The sequence below is a fragment of the Scomber japonicus genome, chromosome 3 (genome assembly GCF_027409825.1).
Source record: "Scomber japonicus isolate fScoJap1 chromosome 3, fScoJap1.pri, whole genome shotgun sequence".
NCBI lineage: Eukaryota > Metazoa > Chordata > Actinopteri > Scombriformes > Scombridae > Scomber > Scomber japonicus.
The window spans coordinates 27,815,190-27,831,268 of record NC_070580.1 but is presented as its reverse complement, the minus strand read 5'-3'; the positions used below and the strand labels follow the sequence as shown (position 1 = coordinate 27,831,268).

The 16,079-nt window shown below is 39.4% G+C and overlaps 3 protein-coding genes across 3 annotated transcripts in view; 2 read left to right on the top strand and 1 right to left on the bottom strand.

Annotated features, from left to right (window-relative positions):
* ilrun (inflammation and lipid regulator with UBA-like and NBR1-like domains) overlaps positions 1–16,079 on the top strand; it is a 217,843-nt gene that overhangs the window by 67,741 nt on the left and 134,023 nt on the right. The window lies entirely within an intron of this gene.
* On the top strand, positions 5–4,007 carry rps10 (ribosomal protein S10). Its single transcript, XM_053316759.1, has 6 exons — positions 5–110; positions 563–712; positions 2,055–2,229; positions 3,227–3,304; positions 3,585–3,640; positions 3,914–4,007. The coding sequence occupies exons 2-6, from the start codon at positions 563–565 to the stop codon at positions 3,953–3,955; spliced, it is 501 nt and encodes a 166-aa protein (XP_053172734.1). The 5' UTR covers positions 5–110; the 3' UTR covers positions 3,956–4,007.
* On the bottom strand, positions 4,717–15,328 carry nudt3b (nudix (nucleoside diphosphate linked moiety X)-type motif 3b). Its single transcript, XM_053316758.1, has 5 exons — positions 15,059–15,328; positions 13,420–13,530; positions 9,565–9,609; positions 9,395–9,479; positions 4,717–9,056 (listed from the first exon to the last, which is right to left on the bottom strand). The coding sequence occupies exons 1-5, from the start codon at positions 15,155–15,157 to the stop codon at positions 8,860–8,862; spliced, it is 537 nt and encodes a 178-aa protein (XP_053172733.1). The 5' UTR covers positions 15,158–15,328; the 3' UTR covers positions 4,717–8,859.

Here is a 16,079-nt window from a genome sequence, read left to right as displayed (position 1 = left end):
CCGCTCCAGCAGGGGTCGCCACTCCACCGGCGGCTCCGCTCTGAGAGGTTAAACGTTCCCGAACAACGTCATCCTTTCCTTCCGGCTCCGGTCCCCTCACAAGTGGAAAGGTAAAGATGATCCCGGCGTAGTAATCTAAATATATCTTCAACATCTCCAGTGCTATTAAACAAAAATGTTCGGTTTATGATCCATGTTATTACTATAATGGTAGACATGAGCGTATTTTAGCCTTAAACTGAGTATAATCGCTGATATTAGACTTAGAAGTGGGGAAGTAAGCCCTGCTCGGATGTTCACCAATGGCTGCCATTTTTCCTCTGTTGCCTCCAGGCCGCGTTTTAGTCATGTTAACAGCTAAATGCGTCTAAGTAGTGTTGTTAATATTGAAAAAGCGTCATGTATTTGTTTCTAAGAGTTTCACCAAAACACATTTTAACCGCGGAAGTTCAACTACATCAGAAATGGCTAAGTTAGCTGACCGGCTAGCCAGATGTCATGCTACCACTACCATTAGCTGTCTTGCACTTTCAATAATTGTGAATACATCTTTTTAACTCAGATGCTGATGCCCAAGAAGAATCGCATTGCTATCTATGAGCTCCTCTTCAAGGAGGGAGTCATGGTGGCCAAGAAAGATGTCCACCTGGCCAAGCATCCCGAGCTTGCTGACAAGAATGTGCCCAACCTTCATGTGATGAAAGCGATGCAGGTGAGAGACTGGTGATGATGAGGATGTGGGGGGTTAACTGTGATATTCAGAGGGTTAAACAGCTGCTAGTGTAGATATGAAGTGTTTGGTTTGGTGTTTATTCAGGTGGACTTGATGGTCTGAAGAAGGATTGTAATGTGTCTGATGTATTGTTAAATGGCGGGTTAACGGTATCCAAGTGTCTTTTGACAAGTCAGATACCTAAGTGAACATTAAAACAGGTTTTTCTTAATGTAATCATTCCTCCTGTTCACACTGGACATTCAGCAATGTCTTTAAAATTAGATGAGTCAAGTAGATATCTTTCAATGTCAGTCTTCTTGGTGCCAAAGTCCTTCTTTTTGTTATTATTCTTCCACCTCAGCTCAACAGGGAAACAAAGAGTATTTGATGCTAAAAAGACTGTAAATGTGTCAGATATCCATTTGACTAATTCAGACAGTTGAAGCATCATTTTAGCATTAGATAAACTTCTAAATGCATTTTTGGCCAAATGACTGTGTAGACACATTGTAGATTTACATTTGAAGCACATTTCAAAGGGACCTTTTAGTAGTCAGCATGAACAGGAAGAGTGATGAGTGAGGGAAATCTTTGAATGTTCATGTGGACACCTGACTGCTTTAAGGTTTGAAAAAATGTGAACCTATTTCAGTTCTTATTCTGTTAAAGCAGTGGCTCCCAATCTATAAAGAGAGGGGATGCTCATTTTAGGAAAATGTTGCATGAAACTTGAATTAAATTTAGTTTTTCATTTAGAAAGGAAACACAAGTAATAGTGTACTAATGCTGGACACAACTGTCAGGATTCAGGTTGGCCTGATTTATTAGGACAGTGACACAATGTGTGAAGTACAAGCGGGGCACCTTTGCTTAATGGGGAGAGAAAACAAGCGATGCTCATCAAGCAAAAGCAAGTCTAAGCAAAAATACTGCCAGGCTTCTCTTAATAATTAACTGCCAGTGTATTAAGAGTGTGTTTTTTGTTAAAGCTCTGCCAGATTGTATAAAGTTAAACTTATATTAAGTTTCACAGTGAAATCTAATGATGAACGTACCTAATTTAAAAAGTTAGGTAAGTAAGGTTATTTCAATGAACCTCTGGGCACCAGTTATAAGTGAAAAGATGCATTTACCATCTATTTTACCAAAGGATTCATTAATAAATAATTTGTTTTATTTGTCTATCAATCGATCTTTATTTGTATAGCGCCAAATCACAAAGTTATCTCAAGGCACTTTACACATAGAGCAGGTTCTAAACCGAACTCTTCAGGTTTTAATTTTAAAGAGACCCAACATTTCCACATGTGATAACCACATGTCTGTGCTTTTCTTCCAGTCCCTGAAGTCCTGTGGGTATGTCAAGGAGCAATTTGCCTGGCGTCACTTTTACTGGTACCTCACCAACGAAGGTATCCAGTATCTGAGAGACTTCCTCCACCTTCCCTCCGAGATTGTGCCCGCTACCCTGCGCCGCCAGACTCGCCCTGAGACCGCAAGGCCCAGGCCCAAGGGTAAGCTCTCTGATATGTTGTTTTCTATTATACTATCGTTTTATTGGGGTTTTTTCCTGTAGAAATGTAGTTTTATTTCTCAAATGTGACAACGTGCAGACTACTGGTATAAAAAAAACTGTACAAACGTTGCTTTTTAAAGCCAACATCAGTCAATCCCACATCTGTCTCACTGCTTCTTTACTTTTTAGTTTTCAAAGTGCATCAAATTCATTTCTAGAGTTAAATCAAGCCCTGATTGTTAATTTTTGGGAGCTGACACACAGGCAGACATGTAGTCATGAGGTATTGATGTAAACCTGCTGAATGCACACATTCCTCTGAGCTTAACATCAGAGGCTGCAGCCGTGTCTGTTATGAGTTCTGCTGCACATGTTTAAAGTTTCCATCTCTCTTAACTGGAGATTTATATTCATGTACAGGATTGAACTAATATAAAATGGATGAGATGTAAGATGAAAATCACGAAAAGCACATCACAATGTCATATTTAATCTGGTTCAACATTTTAGATTACAAAGGGAAATTAAACAAGCTGTACATTGAGTCATCTTTACAGTAATTTTATACTTTCCTATCATCTTAGTTTTCGGGGTCTATTCAAGCCACAGTATTGGTCAGTCTTTGATTTAAAGCTGAAATGTTGTCCCACATCATTTAACATCCTATTCAGAACAACTGATGCTTTAAATTATTTAATATCTAACATGAAGCTGGGATCCTTTTGTTACCTATAACACTAAATGATGATTGTGGCCACAGCAACACATTCGGCAATTATCTTTTCCTACTTAATAAAGGTCTTCAGTTAGGTCAAGAATAATCTGTACATAAAGGAGTCCCAGAGGCCACATAAAAAATACTGCTGCCTTATCTAGTATATTTAGTGAGACCCCAAAAACAGAAGAGCAAGACAACTCTCAATTAAAAGCCTTTTTAAGCAATCTTTTAACAAGGTGGAAGTTCAGCTTTTGACTTTGTTTTTTAATTTCTTCAGGAATGGAAGGAGAGAGGCCCGCTCGCCTCAACCGCGGAGAGGCCGACAGAGATGCATACAGGCGATCTGCTGCACCCCGTAAGTACTCTGCTACTTGTATACAAGTTACTGAACTGCTCATGTGGTTATTATGATGAGTAAATGTTTAGAATAAGCTGCATAGTCTCAAATGATGACAGCCTGGTATGATAAGTTTCTGCATTAAGAAGAACTGGAGGATAAAAGGATAAAGACAACTGAGGAAAAACTCAAGCGTTGCTGAATTTTCTCAGAGTAATCCAAGCAGTGTGTTTAACAGTCCTATGGTTTTGAAATTAAAAATAAAAAGTTTGCTGACTTATTTTTAATTTTTCTCCAGCTGGTGCCGACAAGAAAGCAGAGGCCGGTGCCGGAGCTGCTACTGAGTTCCAGTTCGTAAGTACCGCTGCTGTTTTTACATGTCATTAAGTCAGAAAAGTAAACTCTTGGTCTACAATCTTTTTCCTTGTGATGACAAATCAGTAATGCATCCTGAGCAACAATACAATAAATGCTCAACATTCCTCTCTGAAACATTGTCAGTGTGTGGGTGTGGTTACGCTGGTTTCAATGAGTGTTGAGCGAGATTTAGTTGTGTATGTGGCAGTTATAAAAACTCACTGCTCAGGTCCACTGATGTATTGACCCAACTGTTTGTGTGTTTTACAGAGGGGTGGCTTCGGACGTGGCAGAGGACAGCAGCCTCAGTAAATTTTACAATCTCTTTCTGTACAATAAAGAAAAAGGAAAAAACAATATGTCCATCTCCAGTGTTATGTGTGTGTGTGTGTGAGAGATGAATTTAAAAATAAGCAATTAGTTCATTTTACTGGCATGTGAGTCTGTGGTGCTGAGATGGTTACATGATTCAGGAGAGAGTGCACAAAATGAATGTTTGTCAGTGAGTGTGCTTTGAATACAGGTACATCTTTCTCTATTCATAAAACACAGGATCCAGTGAGTCACTCAGGTCATCTAAATGGCTCTTTATTCAGTTGATGGGGCTCAAAATGTTTGGATTGAGGTCACTGAAACTTGAACCATTTATATGAGCAATGAGGAAACTGTTTAGATTGTAGACTGATAAGGCCGTTCCAAAAATACACTACGCAGCTTTTACTTTTTAAAAAAAGAATGAAGCTGTGTCTATATAGAATTCATTTTAATTCAAAGCAGGTTTTGAGTATGTAGTGTGTTCATACTGGAAATGTTTGAAATGAAGTACACTCAAAAAAGTGAAACATCTTTTGTGTGATAGAGCTGCTCACAGCAAAACAAGCTCCAGGAACTACTCAAAAAATACATTGTTGGAAATAGTATTGTCAAGATAAGTTCATATATTCTATTTAATGTTGTAGTATGGACAGCAGTTGTTTAACTATGACAACTGATTAGTACATATGATAACCCATATTTTAATATTCAAATGAATCAGCTGTTACTGATGTGAACAGAGACAAATGACACTGGCCTGAATGTGAAATACTGGTGTTTATTTGTTGGCACATTTATATTACAATCTTCAGTCTTCTCACACTGGTTTTATTCCACAGTCCCAAATGACAAAAGAGGAAAAGAAAGTTCCAGTGACACATTTACCTTGGAGAACAACCATTACATGTATGTAACTTCAAGGCTGAGGTCAACAGCAAGTGCACATGTGTTTGGTTTGTTTTTCAATTGCAAGTTTTTGGGGGTTATTTTTTTAAACTGTACTTTAATTTCAATTTATAAATATTTAGGTCATTCAGTTGAGAAACTGTGACAGTATAATCCTTAATGTTACAATCCTCAGCTGCTGAGCAATGTGCATTTCATATCTTTTTGCTTTGGCCACCAGATGGGGCCATTTAACCGACATGGCAACATATTTACACCCATCACCTTTGGTAAAATAAGGAAGTGACTTTATCTAAAGCCCCCAATTGTCCTATTAATAATTCATAATGTCACACAAAAAGAGCCAAATCTGATAGCAGAAATCTCCAGGAACAAAAGGTGGACGTGTTAGCTAAATTTTAACTCCACATAAAACTTATGTGGTGTTATTTTACTTCATAAATTCCCTCCTGAACTCCTAGCTTAATTTGACTTATGACAGGAACGACCTGAAATTTGCCTTCAAAAGGGAGCATTAAATTGAAAATCATTGACACAAATCCTTATTGACCAAAGCCAAAGTGCATCCTCTGGCTGTAAGGGTGCTGTGTTAGCTATATACAAGACATTAGCTTGTCAATAACACAACAGATTAAAGAACAAAACAGAAAATATGGATAAAGAACGAGTGGTTATTAATTATTAAGTCACTGGCTGATACTTGTGGAAATCCTCCTCACATTCACTTTGACAGTACCTGTCCACCACATCAAACCGATAAGAGCTTAAATGAATCACTGCCAATTTACTCAGGGTTGGGTTTCGTTTCGTTTTTTTGCCGTAAAACGGGTTCATCCCCTTCACATCTAATTGCACATTTCGATGAAGACTGAAAGGTGTAATCAGTATTTCATAAGAAGTGCCAGGTAGGGCATCATAAACTAAGACTTTGGCCACCACACCTTTCTGGTATACAGTAATAAAATCAGTTCAAAGTCTCAAACTGTTATGAAGGAGGCTTCTTTTTTTGTTTTTTAAAGACTCCTTTCTCCTTAACCGTCATTCAAAAAAAGAAAATGTCAAATTCAGTCATTATCACAGGCCAATTTGTGCTTGATAGCTTGATTTGCTGATGTTGCCTCCTTCATTGACAAGCAAGAGAGAAAATCATTAAGAAAAACAGTCACCACTACTGAACAGATCCTTCCAGACTCTCTTCTAAGGTTAGCTTTTAGCTCTCAATATATCTTCATGTGAAGATATCAGTTTCTGGACAGCTGCATCAAGATACTGAAGTTTTCTGTCCATATTCAAAGTTAAAATCACATCTGCTGTGCTGGACTGCACTTCTCTTCATCTTAACCAAGATTAAACCATTAGTTAACAACTACAGCTCCCATAAGTCTTAACCATAGAAGCTGACAAGGTTATATTTCTATACAGTGACAAGATGCTTAACGTTTAATATCAATGTTGTACATATTTGAACTTTCAATATTTTTATATTAACAATGGATCACATGACTATTTATATATGAAAGAAGAGTTTTCACCATCATCTGCAGTTCCCCACAGCTCCACAGAGATATTTAACACCGTTCAGCTTTTTTTTTCATTTTCTGACCCTCGATTTTACAGTTTTGATTTAGTCTTGGAAGCAGGCAGCTGTTTTTAAGCGTAAAGGCTCAGATAAACCGACCGTACGCTACCTGTCCAGCAACAAACGACAGACACACAGAGTTGGGAACTAGCTGGTGAGCACAGTAGAGCCGGATGTTTCCCTCAGGAGTTTGTGAAGAGCAAAACAGAGAGAATAACTGACTTCAATTGAACATGTGGACAGAAACTCGACTCCATATTGGTGCTAATGTTGCTCCACATCTGCCAGATTTGAGCAGGGTTTGCCAACAACTTAGCCATTTCTAATGCCTTTACAGGGGCCAAAAAAAACAAGAAAAAAAGCACTTACTGGAGCTTTAAATATGGACAAAAAACCACAGTATTATGCTTGAGCTTTTGAGAAAGGAGTAATTAACTAGTGACTAACTAGCAGAACTGCGGATTGCTTGAAAAGGACTTCAGACTTGCTTATTTCTAAACCAAAGTAGTGGTTTGGACACTGCAATTCTTCATTTGTATAGGTTGGCCAAAGGGGAGAAAAAAAACAGTAATCCCTTACTGTTATAACTTTGTGTTGGTCTAAAAAAAAAAGAAAAAAAAAGGACAAATGATGAGAATATTGTAATATAAACAGGCTCTTCTCTCACCTACAAAACAACATCCACATATCCAGTTCTTTAGCCTTAGATGTACTGTACGCTACCTCGAGAGAGAAAATTCCCCAACAGCTCCAAAGCCAATGCCACAAGTTCAATCAGTTCTTCCAGCCTCAGTTGAAATGACATGTAGCACTCACAGATGTGTAAGAAGGGTTTTTGTCATTTGTACTCTCACCTTTGATCTATACAGAAATAAACAATTTACAATAAAAACCTCTTACATGCTATCTACAGCGCCTCCAGTTTCACAGTATTGAGCCAGCTGCCACGCGCCAACATCGAGAGGCAAAGTGACGCAGCTCGGCTAAAGAGACTTTTGCCAGACGTTAGAGAGAAAAACAAAAACAAAACAAACAAAAAAAAAAAAACTAGTATTCAAAAGCATTTTACATGTTAAAAACGAGGTCTCAAACTGTACAAGGCTTGTTTGTTCTGCATCTTGCCAAAGACAGCATTATAGATTCCATTACTTTCAATGTCAAGCAGGTGTTTTGAGTGTTTTTGGGGATGCAGATTAAATACTAAAGAAGGAAGGGTTTAAAAAAAAAAAAAAAAAAAAAAAAAATCATGACCATAATGAAAAGTGCCCACTAAAGTCACCTGTGCTATGTTACAAACACAATGTAAACAATTGCTTTTTAACCAAACTGAATGTGAGGAGTAAAATATGGAAAAAGGGTTTTAATAACTTAAGTGATATGTGCTGCATTTTGAAATTACAAGTTCATGATTTTTAAATTTACTACTTCTAACCCTCTCAGTATGTGGAGGAAGACTTTTTAGTCAGTCACATGAAAAGCATTAAAAAAAGAAAGAAAAGAAAAACGAAAACAAAAAAAAAGGGATTAAAAGGAGGTAAAGACACTGAGGAGAAAGGTGGTTCATTTTACATTGTATGTTGACATTCTTTCACTCTTCATATACAGTGAATACGCTCTGTTTCGAGAGTGAAATTGTAGTGCTTGGCTAGCTTCCCAAATGAGAGAGAAACACACTTGACACTTGAAATTTAAAGACTACCGAGGGGTCGTATCCTTCTGATTTTAAAGAGAGACACCGAGAACCACGATAATAAAAAGGAGCAAAAATGAAGAGAATCCAAAAAGACCTTACCACAAGTCTGTTGCACAGTCAGCATCGGGTCACTCCAAGTGAGTGAGACACAACATAACAGTGCTCATGCAAGACAAGTCACTTCCCACAATTTCTGTTCATTCAGATACAGACAACAGTTCCTATCCTTATAACAGGGGAGGGGAGTTACACTAATGGGCACATTCATTCACAGAAAAATAAACTGAGAAATGGAGGAGACGTTAAAAAGACCACCAAAAGCCTTCAGCTTAAGCACTAAGTATACACTTTTACATTACAACAGTAAAAAGTAGTTCTTGCATTCAATAAACACCACGCTAAGGAAAGAGAATGAGGGGAGCGAGGGGGACATGTCATGCAATTGTCAGTAAAAAGAAAAAAAAGAGGGGGTCAAAAATTACATTTACATTTACAAAGTGTTTCAAGACTATTCACCCAACACTTGTCATCAAGTCTGTGCCACGGTTCTGGCACAAAGGAGTTGGCAAGGCAAACCATGTTATTGAGACAAAAGAAAAAAAAAAGAAAAAAAAGAAGAAGTAGAGAGAAGAGAAGAGAAATGACACAAGTAAGAGCGCAAGTGGTGGCGAAAGCTCCCGGGGGAGGGCGGGGGGTGGGGGGGTCTCAGAGTTATGGTTTTAGTTATCTGATGCCCGAGACGGAGCTCTGATTGATGCTGTAGGTAGGAGAGAGATCCCCACCTATTGTGGCCACCAAAGGTGTTCCGTTACTGGTCAGGCAACTCTCCTGGAGAGCCTCGAAGTAGGTGGCCTGCACAGGCTTGTGACACTGCAACACTTGTATGGCATCGTCTATTTTAAACCATTCCCTTTTTCTCCCTGTTGACAGAACAAGACACCATTGTGGAGCAAGTTAAGACATGTGAGAGACAACATGAGAAAGATAGAGAGAGAGAAATTTAAAAAAAGAAACAAGCATTATAAAGAAAAAGTGAATAAATATAAGGTTTTGACTAATTATCAGTACTGTATATAGAGACACAGCTGGTGTTATAATCTACCCAAACTAACCTACAGTAGTCCTAAACTGTGCCTGAGAAGAAAACTCAAGGTAAGGTTTTAAAGCTACAGATGTCATGTGACTTCCCGAGAACCCGTATGACTTTGTCCTCCCCCCTTCCCGTCATTTTCAATAGTAAACAAATGCCGTGCTTTACCAATGTTGACCGAGTCCTCCCAGTCCTCCAGCACCTCCGTTACAATAAGAACATAGACGTAGGTTCTGTGTTTCCTCTCTTGGTTCTGTGGGAAGAACAATCAAGGTTTTCACTTCTCATGGTGATACTTTTAATTCATTTAACTCCGTAGCAAATAGATGTCAGCTCACCTCAAATACTCCGACTAAGCGACCTAAAGTCCCCTTCACACCGGCCTGAAAAATAAATGAATGAAATGGTGAGCAGATACACGCCACAGGATACAATTACAGCGGACAACTAAGGACAGTTTTTAAATATGAGGAGAGGGACAGGGATGCTTGTACATCCTAATGCGGGCTAATGACCCGACAATAAACGCCTTATTTTTTAAAGCGGGGTGTTATGTTGTTGTCAGAGGTATTGATTTAATTTGTGCAGTCATTCTTTGAGGCTAGAGTTTTTGTTGTGTTGAGGATTATATTAAAACATAACATTGTTTCTTCCCGTTGCAAATGTCCTCTAACCCAATTACTGGGTGACTGCAGACACTTCCAAATTATGTCCGAAATACACAAAAACACTCACTTAATAGACTTCAATAAGTCTGTGCTGCATTTACACAATCCTTGTTCATTTCACACTTGATTAAAAAAAGTGTACAATTAAACCAAAGGCAAATTAAAATATGATAACACATTTATATTCACCAAGATTTAGTTAGAAATACGTTTTTCGGGGTTTTGTTGTTGTTGATTTTTAAATTTCATGACAAATTGTAAATCATGCTACAGGTGCAATTACTCATTGATTTACAAAAAACCAACAAATAAGAACATTTCATTACAATCACCCAGAACCCAAGATGGCATTTCACATGTTTTGAGAAAAGCAGCAAATTCTCACACTTGAGTTAAATTTTTTATATATTTGCTAAAAAAACATGACAAACAATTTACGTCTGTCAGTCGACTAATTAACTAATTGCTGCTGTTCTTGTGATACATAGCTGCAAAAACACATGCAAACAAGCGTGTTCGGCTCGTTTATCATTTACGTCACATCCTGGCAGCCTCTCAACAAAATGTTTTGAGCGTCATATAAAAAGGTCATAAACAAAAACAAGGAAAACTGATTTTTTTGCCATCCGTTGCCATTGCACTCTTCCCATCATCCTGAAACCACTCAACTAACAAGTGGAAGGTTTCTTGCTGCTCATTACCTCCGAACAATTTTATTCAAAACTAAAATAATCTCAAAGATAAAATTGTAGGTCAGGTTTAGATGCAGAGCCGGGCTACTTGCTGACATCTTTCCAGCTTCTTCAGGTTCCAGTTTCAGTCTATAAATAAATGTTGACTCCACACACTGTACCATGGACCATGTGTCGCACTTCTTGGGCCTTCAAGCGAGATCGTATGGAAGAGAACAGGCCCACCACTAGAAACCCCAAAGACGTGCCAGGGATTATGTAATAGGCCAAAAGTCAACCTGTATGTTTTTATGAGATGGAAAAATGTCCTCGCTCAAGCATCCGTGTAACTGATAAGACTAGCGGGCATCGTCTTGGAAGAGGATGTACAGCATTGCGACCGGCGTACAACTTATGCAATACTGTGCTGTGTCTTCATCTCGGGGGGGTCAGAGGTGTATGAGCCCTAGGTCTGACGATTTTTGTTTCGAAATTCAAACTTAGGTTCGAATGTGGGGGAAAAATTTAAATATTTGACCTCTGAAGTAGTTGTCCAGCAGAGTGCCTTTTTAAAATTCACTATCAGCTTCAGCTACTGCATCAGTAAACTAAGCTAACAAATAAACACGGAGAAGGACACTAGCTAGCAAAGGCATGCTGATTGGATCATTACGACCCTGTGTGTATTTTGGGGACTACAACATAAATCGCTAATTTAAGGCTGTTTGCCAACATTGTAACACACTCTACAACAATGTAGCTGCAGGTTTCATTCCAACCAGGAGCACAGCAGGCTGGACTCATTTAATCAACTGACTCTCAGTCCTCAGGCAGGTGACTGGCTGAACCGTGTGCTCCTGATTTGTCGGAACAGAAACCTGCAGGCACACGGCTCTTTATGAAGTAGTTTGGACATGCCGGCTTGACAGCTACAACAAATCTGAGGACAACTAAAAGGGGTGAGGCAGCGAAGGCATCGAAACAGTTGAATAATGTCTGCTCTACAACCTGGTCTGACTGCCTACTTGAGGCACGGTGCAACGTCAAGACACATAACACAGATGTTTGACACCATACAGGAAAATGTGAAGCCTGCACTGAATGGTGAGATGTTCTCTCTGATCACTCGTGGATAGGACATTGCTGGCCATGTATATATATATATATATATATATATGCTTATGACACTCACAGCAAATTGTCTTTCTCCAACACACTGAGGTATATGGATTGTGTTCGAATTACTTCAAATGAATGACTTGTTAGTTCGAATTTGTTCAACTAACAATGATTTTTTGAAAAAGTGACAGACCTAGTGACTACAGAGTCTGAGCCGATGTGGTGGACAGCCAAAGGATAACTCTTTAACTTTTGGCCCGCCCAAGAGCGCCGTGTCTTCCCTGTCATCCCTGGCGTGAGTCCAAACCAATAAGCATAAGAAATAAGTCACCGCTCATATGGTCATCAGAATAAGCTTGTCGGATTAGGATATGTCCTGTTACACCACCGTCCAATAAGAGGCTTAGGAAGGCAGAGTACGCGGTGGTGCATGAAGCAAGTTTCTGAATGCCGCTTCTCAGCTCTTTTAACAAACCTCTGTAGTGATGTGACATTGCTGTTGACCCCTGTGGAAATGTGTCGGCGCGCTGCGGTGTCCTGCAACTGAACGGCAGCGGCCAGGATAAGAGATGATATCAGCATCCGTCAGTGTGATGGATCACACACAGAGAATAGGTTTTATATGGTCAGTGACCCGCCAACAAATGACAGCTGGGTGAGATTCAGTGTCTTCAGTGCCTTGTCGCAACTCTCTACGAAATGCCCAAGAGATGTGCAGCATATACACTAGAGGATAATTGATCTAAGGGATGCACATAGACGGTATAAGCAGGATATTGATTTCCAGTGAGATTCAGAGCTGTTCACTAATTGCTACTCTCAGCACACACACACAAAAAAACAGGCCATCTTCCACGGGAAAAAAAAAGGGTGGACAAGAGCAAAGTGATTAATTCACAGCCTTTACCTGTGTCTTCATCTGAGACACTGAGTAAGACAAAGTAGTATTGAAACATTAGTCTGTTTGCACAATTAAAGGCTGTGAATTAATCCATGTGCTCCAGTCCCCACTTTTTCTCGAGACATTTGCGGTCCTCAAGCTAAGCACCCGATTCAGCTGTGTTTTTGCTGGAAGATGCACAGAGAAGTCTGTTTCAACAAAAAAAAAGGCCAGGTTTTGTCCTTCAAAATGCCTCAGTAACAGGCCTTCTGGTGTAAAAATAGAGCTGTCTGAAACCGATAAACAATGAAAGCTGATTTCTTTGCCTTCATTTGCTGCATTTGTGGGATTGGATAGTGCTGCAGTGCAACCACTGGGCAGCCAGTGTTCAATCTCAGTGTGACCTCCTTTGACACCTAAACACTGCTTTGTAACATGATGCTGTGATACAGCTTACATGTTGCTAGGCTCTCTATCTCTGTCCATGCAAACAGGATGACTGCACTGACGAAACGGGTTTTGAGAACAAGGTATTAAGGCCCAGTGTTAAATAGAGAGATGATATAATAGACACGAAATACAATACATCTTATAAGCCTACACTCAAACTAATTTGCCATGCTATGAATGGAAATCACTTTCTCAGAACAATATTCCTGGCTACGAACTAAATCTAGGTGGCCATGTTTCACTTCCACGTTACAGTGATCAAAGAAAGTTTTAAAGAGCACAGTCTACATAGGAATGCTTATCTGACAAAAGGAAGATTGAAGTGAATGCATTTTCAAAAGGAACTTGCAATACAGGTTTATTTTAGATACAATAACTATGCTGAAACTCAGTGACAGAACCAACCTCTTCACAGACTTCTCGAGCTGCAGCAACATTGGGCTCTTCCTCGGGCTCCATTCCCCCTCCAGGTACTATCCACTTGTCGGGATGCCTACTGCTGCTTACCAGCAGCACCTGCAAAGCATCACAAATAACAGCAGTTAGTCATGAATCGAGTCTAAATCAATGTTGTGTGTCAGGCTGCAACCAATAACTGTCATTATCAATACATCTGTTGATTATTTTGGCCTAGTTCATAGGAAATCATGAAAAATCTCCTTCATAGTTTCCCACAATCCAAATATTCAGATTATTCTAAAGAAGAATGAATAAACCAGAAAATATTTGCATTTAAGAAGCTGGAATCAAAGAATTTGGGACATTTTCCTTTTAAATAAATGACTCACAATGACTAATACATGATCAGAATAGTTGGTGATTGATTTAACAGCTGGCAACTAATCACTGCAGCTCAAATTATGCATGTTCACTCTGTACAAGTGTTACTGCTTGAGTGTGATATTCAGTAAACAATGTTAGACCCAAGAAGAGCTAAATGTGAAAATGTGATTCAATAGCTACCTGTCCACTACTACAGAAATCTACCATGACTATCACTTGAAATTATTCTCTTGCAGACTATACATTTATTTCAGTATGTGTAATTATATCAATCATTATGTTTGCTTTTTTCACAGTGTCAACAAACTACTAGAGAACAACCGAGGCTTGGCTGAGTGCCAGTGTGGTAGTCTACAGTCCCTGGTAAAAGTTTCTAGCTACGTGCCGGTCATACTGATGTGTTTCCTGTAATCAACAGCCCATGTTGTTCACAATCTGGCCCCCTTTGCTTAAACCAGAATGAGGAATTAGTTTAGTCTCAAACTCGTCTCCTCCCCCTTAGGTAAAATGTTTCTACTACAAAGACATCTTTGTGCATGTTGTTGACTGGACATCAGGCTTCCCAAATCGCTTCTGATCTCAACTAACCCTTTACAGGCTACTGAGAGAGCAGAGGAAGGTACATACACAGTTATACGTGTTAAAATATATATTCAAAACGAGTCAAAGGTTAGGGGTTGTCTATAAAGGATGGAGCTGAATCTCCAGACGTTTGTATTATGATCATAAATGTTAAGTAAACAGCATAAAATACATGATGATGTAAGCTAAACCAGACATCACTTCCACTGTTGACTGTAAGCTAAAAAAGCTAGCTGCTAGAAGACACAAACATTTCCCCCTGTGACACATGATATCTTTTAAGTTAGTCTGTCACTTTGGAGAGGCTAAACACTTATCTATACGGACCCAGACGGCTACTTTTATAACATACAAAATCAGGGCTTATCTGAGCCTGAGCAGTGGGCTGTGGCCGGCTAGTAAGCATTAGCATTAGCACGCAGCTAACAGGTTGATTGCAAGTGAAAACCATCCACACAAGCTAAAGAGGCTTACATAACACTCAGGGGTAAGTACGAGCAAAAGACTGATAATAATGTACAACATCTGAAGACACTACTAGAGTGTAAGAAAAGGAGTGAGTCACCGTCACCAACTGGCATAATGTTGATTAATATATTCATTTAGAGACAGTGAAACGCACCCACGGCTGCTACATGCTAGCTTTGGCCTAGCCGAGCAGCCATATCCTCGGACTCACCTCCTCCTCCGCCTCGCTCCTGAAGCACAGACAGGCGGCCCGCTTCTTGTAGCCATCCCCGTCGTACGTCCGGGTTTGGTTTGACTTGAGCTTCATCATTATTTCGGGGGGGGGGTAGCACAAAAAAAGTTCAAAAGTACGAGCTAAGTTTACCACGTGGAAAGCTGATGGTTAGAGACGTAAAGTCCTCCTCCGGGGGAAACCTCGGCGTTTTTTTTTACTTAAAAGAAATAACTTCTTCTTCGCTTCATTTTCACAAACCTAGGCACATCTACGGCACGGTCGCCATTACAAGGAGCCGCTACGCCCACGACGTAATTTACCCTTTAATAGCACGGCGAGCGTAAGGAATTCACGTACCGTATGTTGAAGAATTGAGGGCAGCGGACCGGAGGAAAAACGCAGCACCACGCTCTGACTGGAGTGAGCCGGTGAAGGAAACTGGCACTTTTGGCTCCAACTAGCTTGCAAAACGGCCACTTGTTTTTTTTAGACTGATTTAAGTTTGTACCAACTTAATTTGAACGTTTTTTACATACGTGATGTAAGTCGTGCAGTTTGTGGGTGAAATGGTGACCTGTGATGCAAAGGGGGTTGATCCATCAGTTTCAGCACCGCAGGTAATGGACAGCGCCAGCATGATCCTTAAAAGTAATTGTGTTAAAAAATGGTTGGATGTGTAATAAAAAAGACTCGTCTTATATACAATATGAGTTAATAGGTGCCAACAGCTATTTCATGAAGTATAATAATAAATAGGGGCCCCAGAAAAATGGTTTTGATCCGAGGAGCTATTATTTTTTATTATTGATTAATTCATTTGATGGTTTGTTTAGTTAACCCTTAGACAGGCAGAAATTGTTTTTTTTTTTCAATAAATTAAAATATCAATTAACCAAAACTGAAACTGTCAAACAGTCCAAAACCAAAGATATATTTACTGGACTGTCATTGACTATAAAAACAAGCACATATTCACAGTTGAGAACCTGGACATGTAGGATAGTTATTTGATCCATTA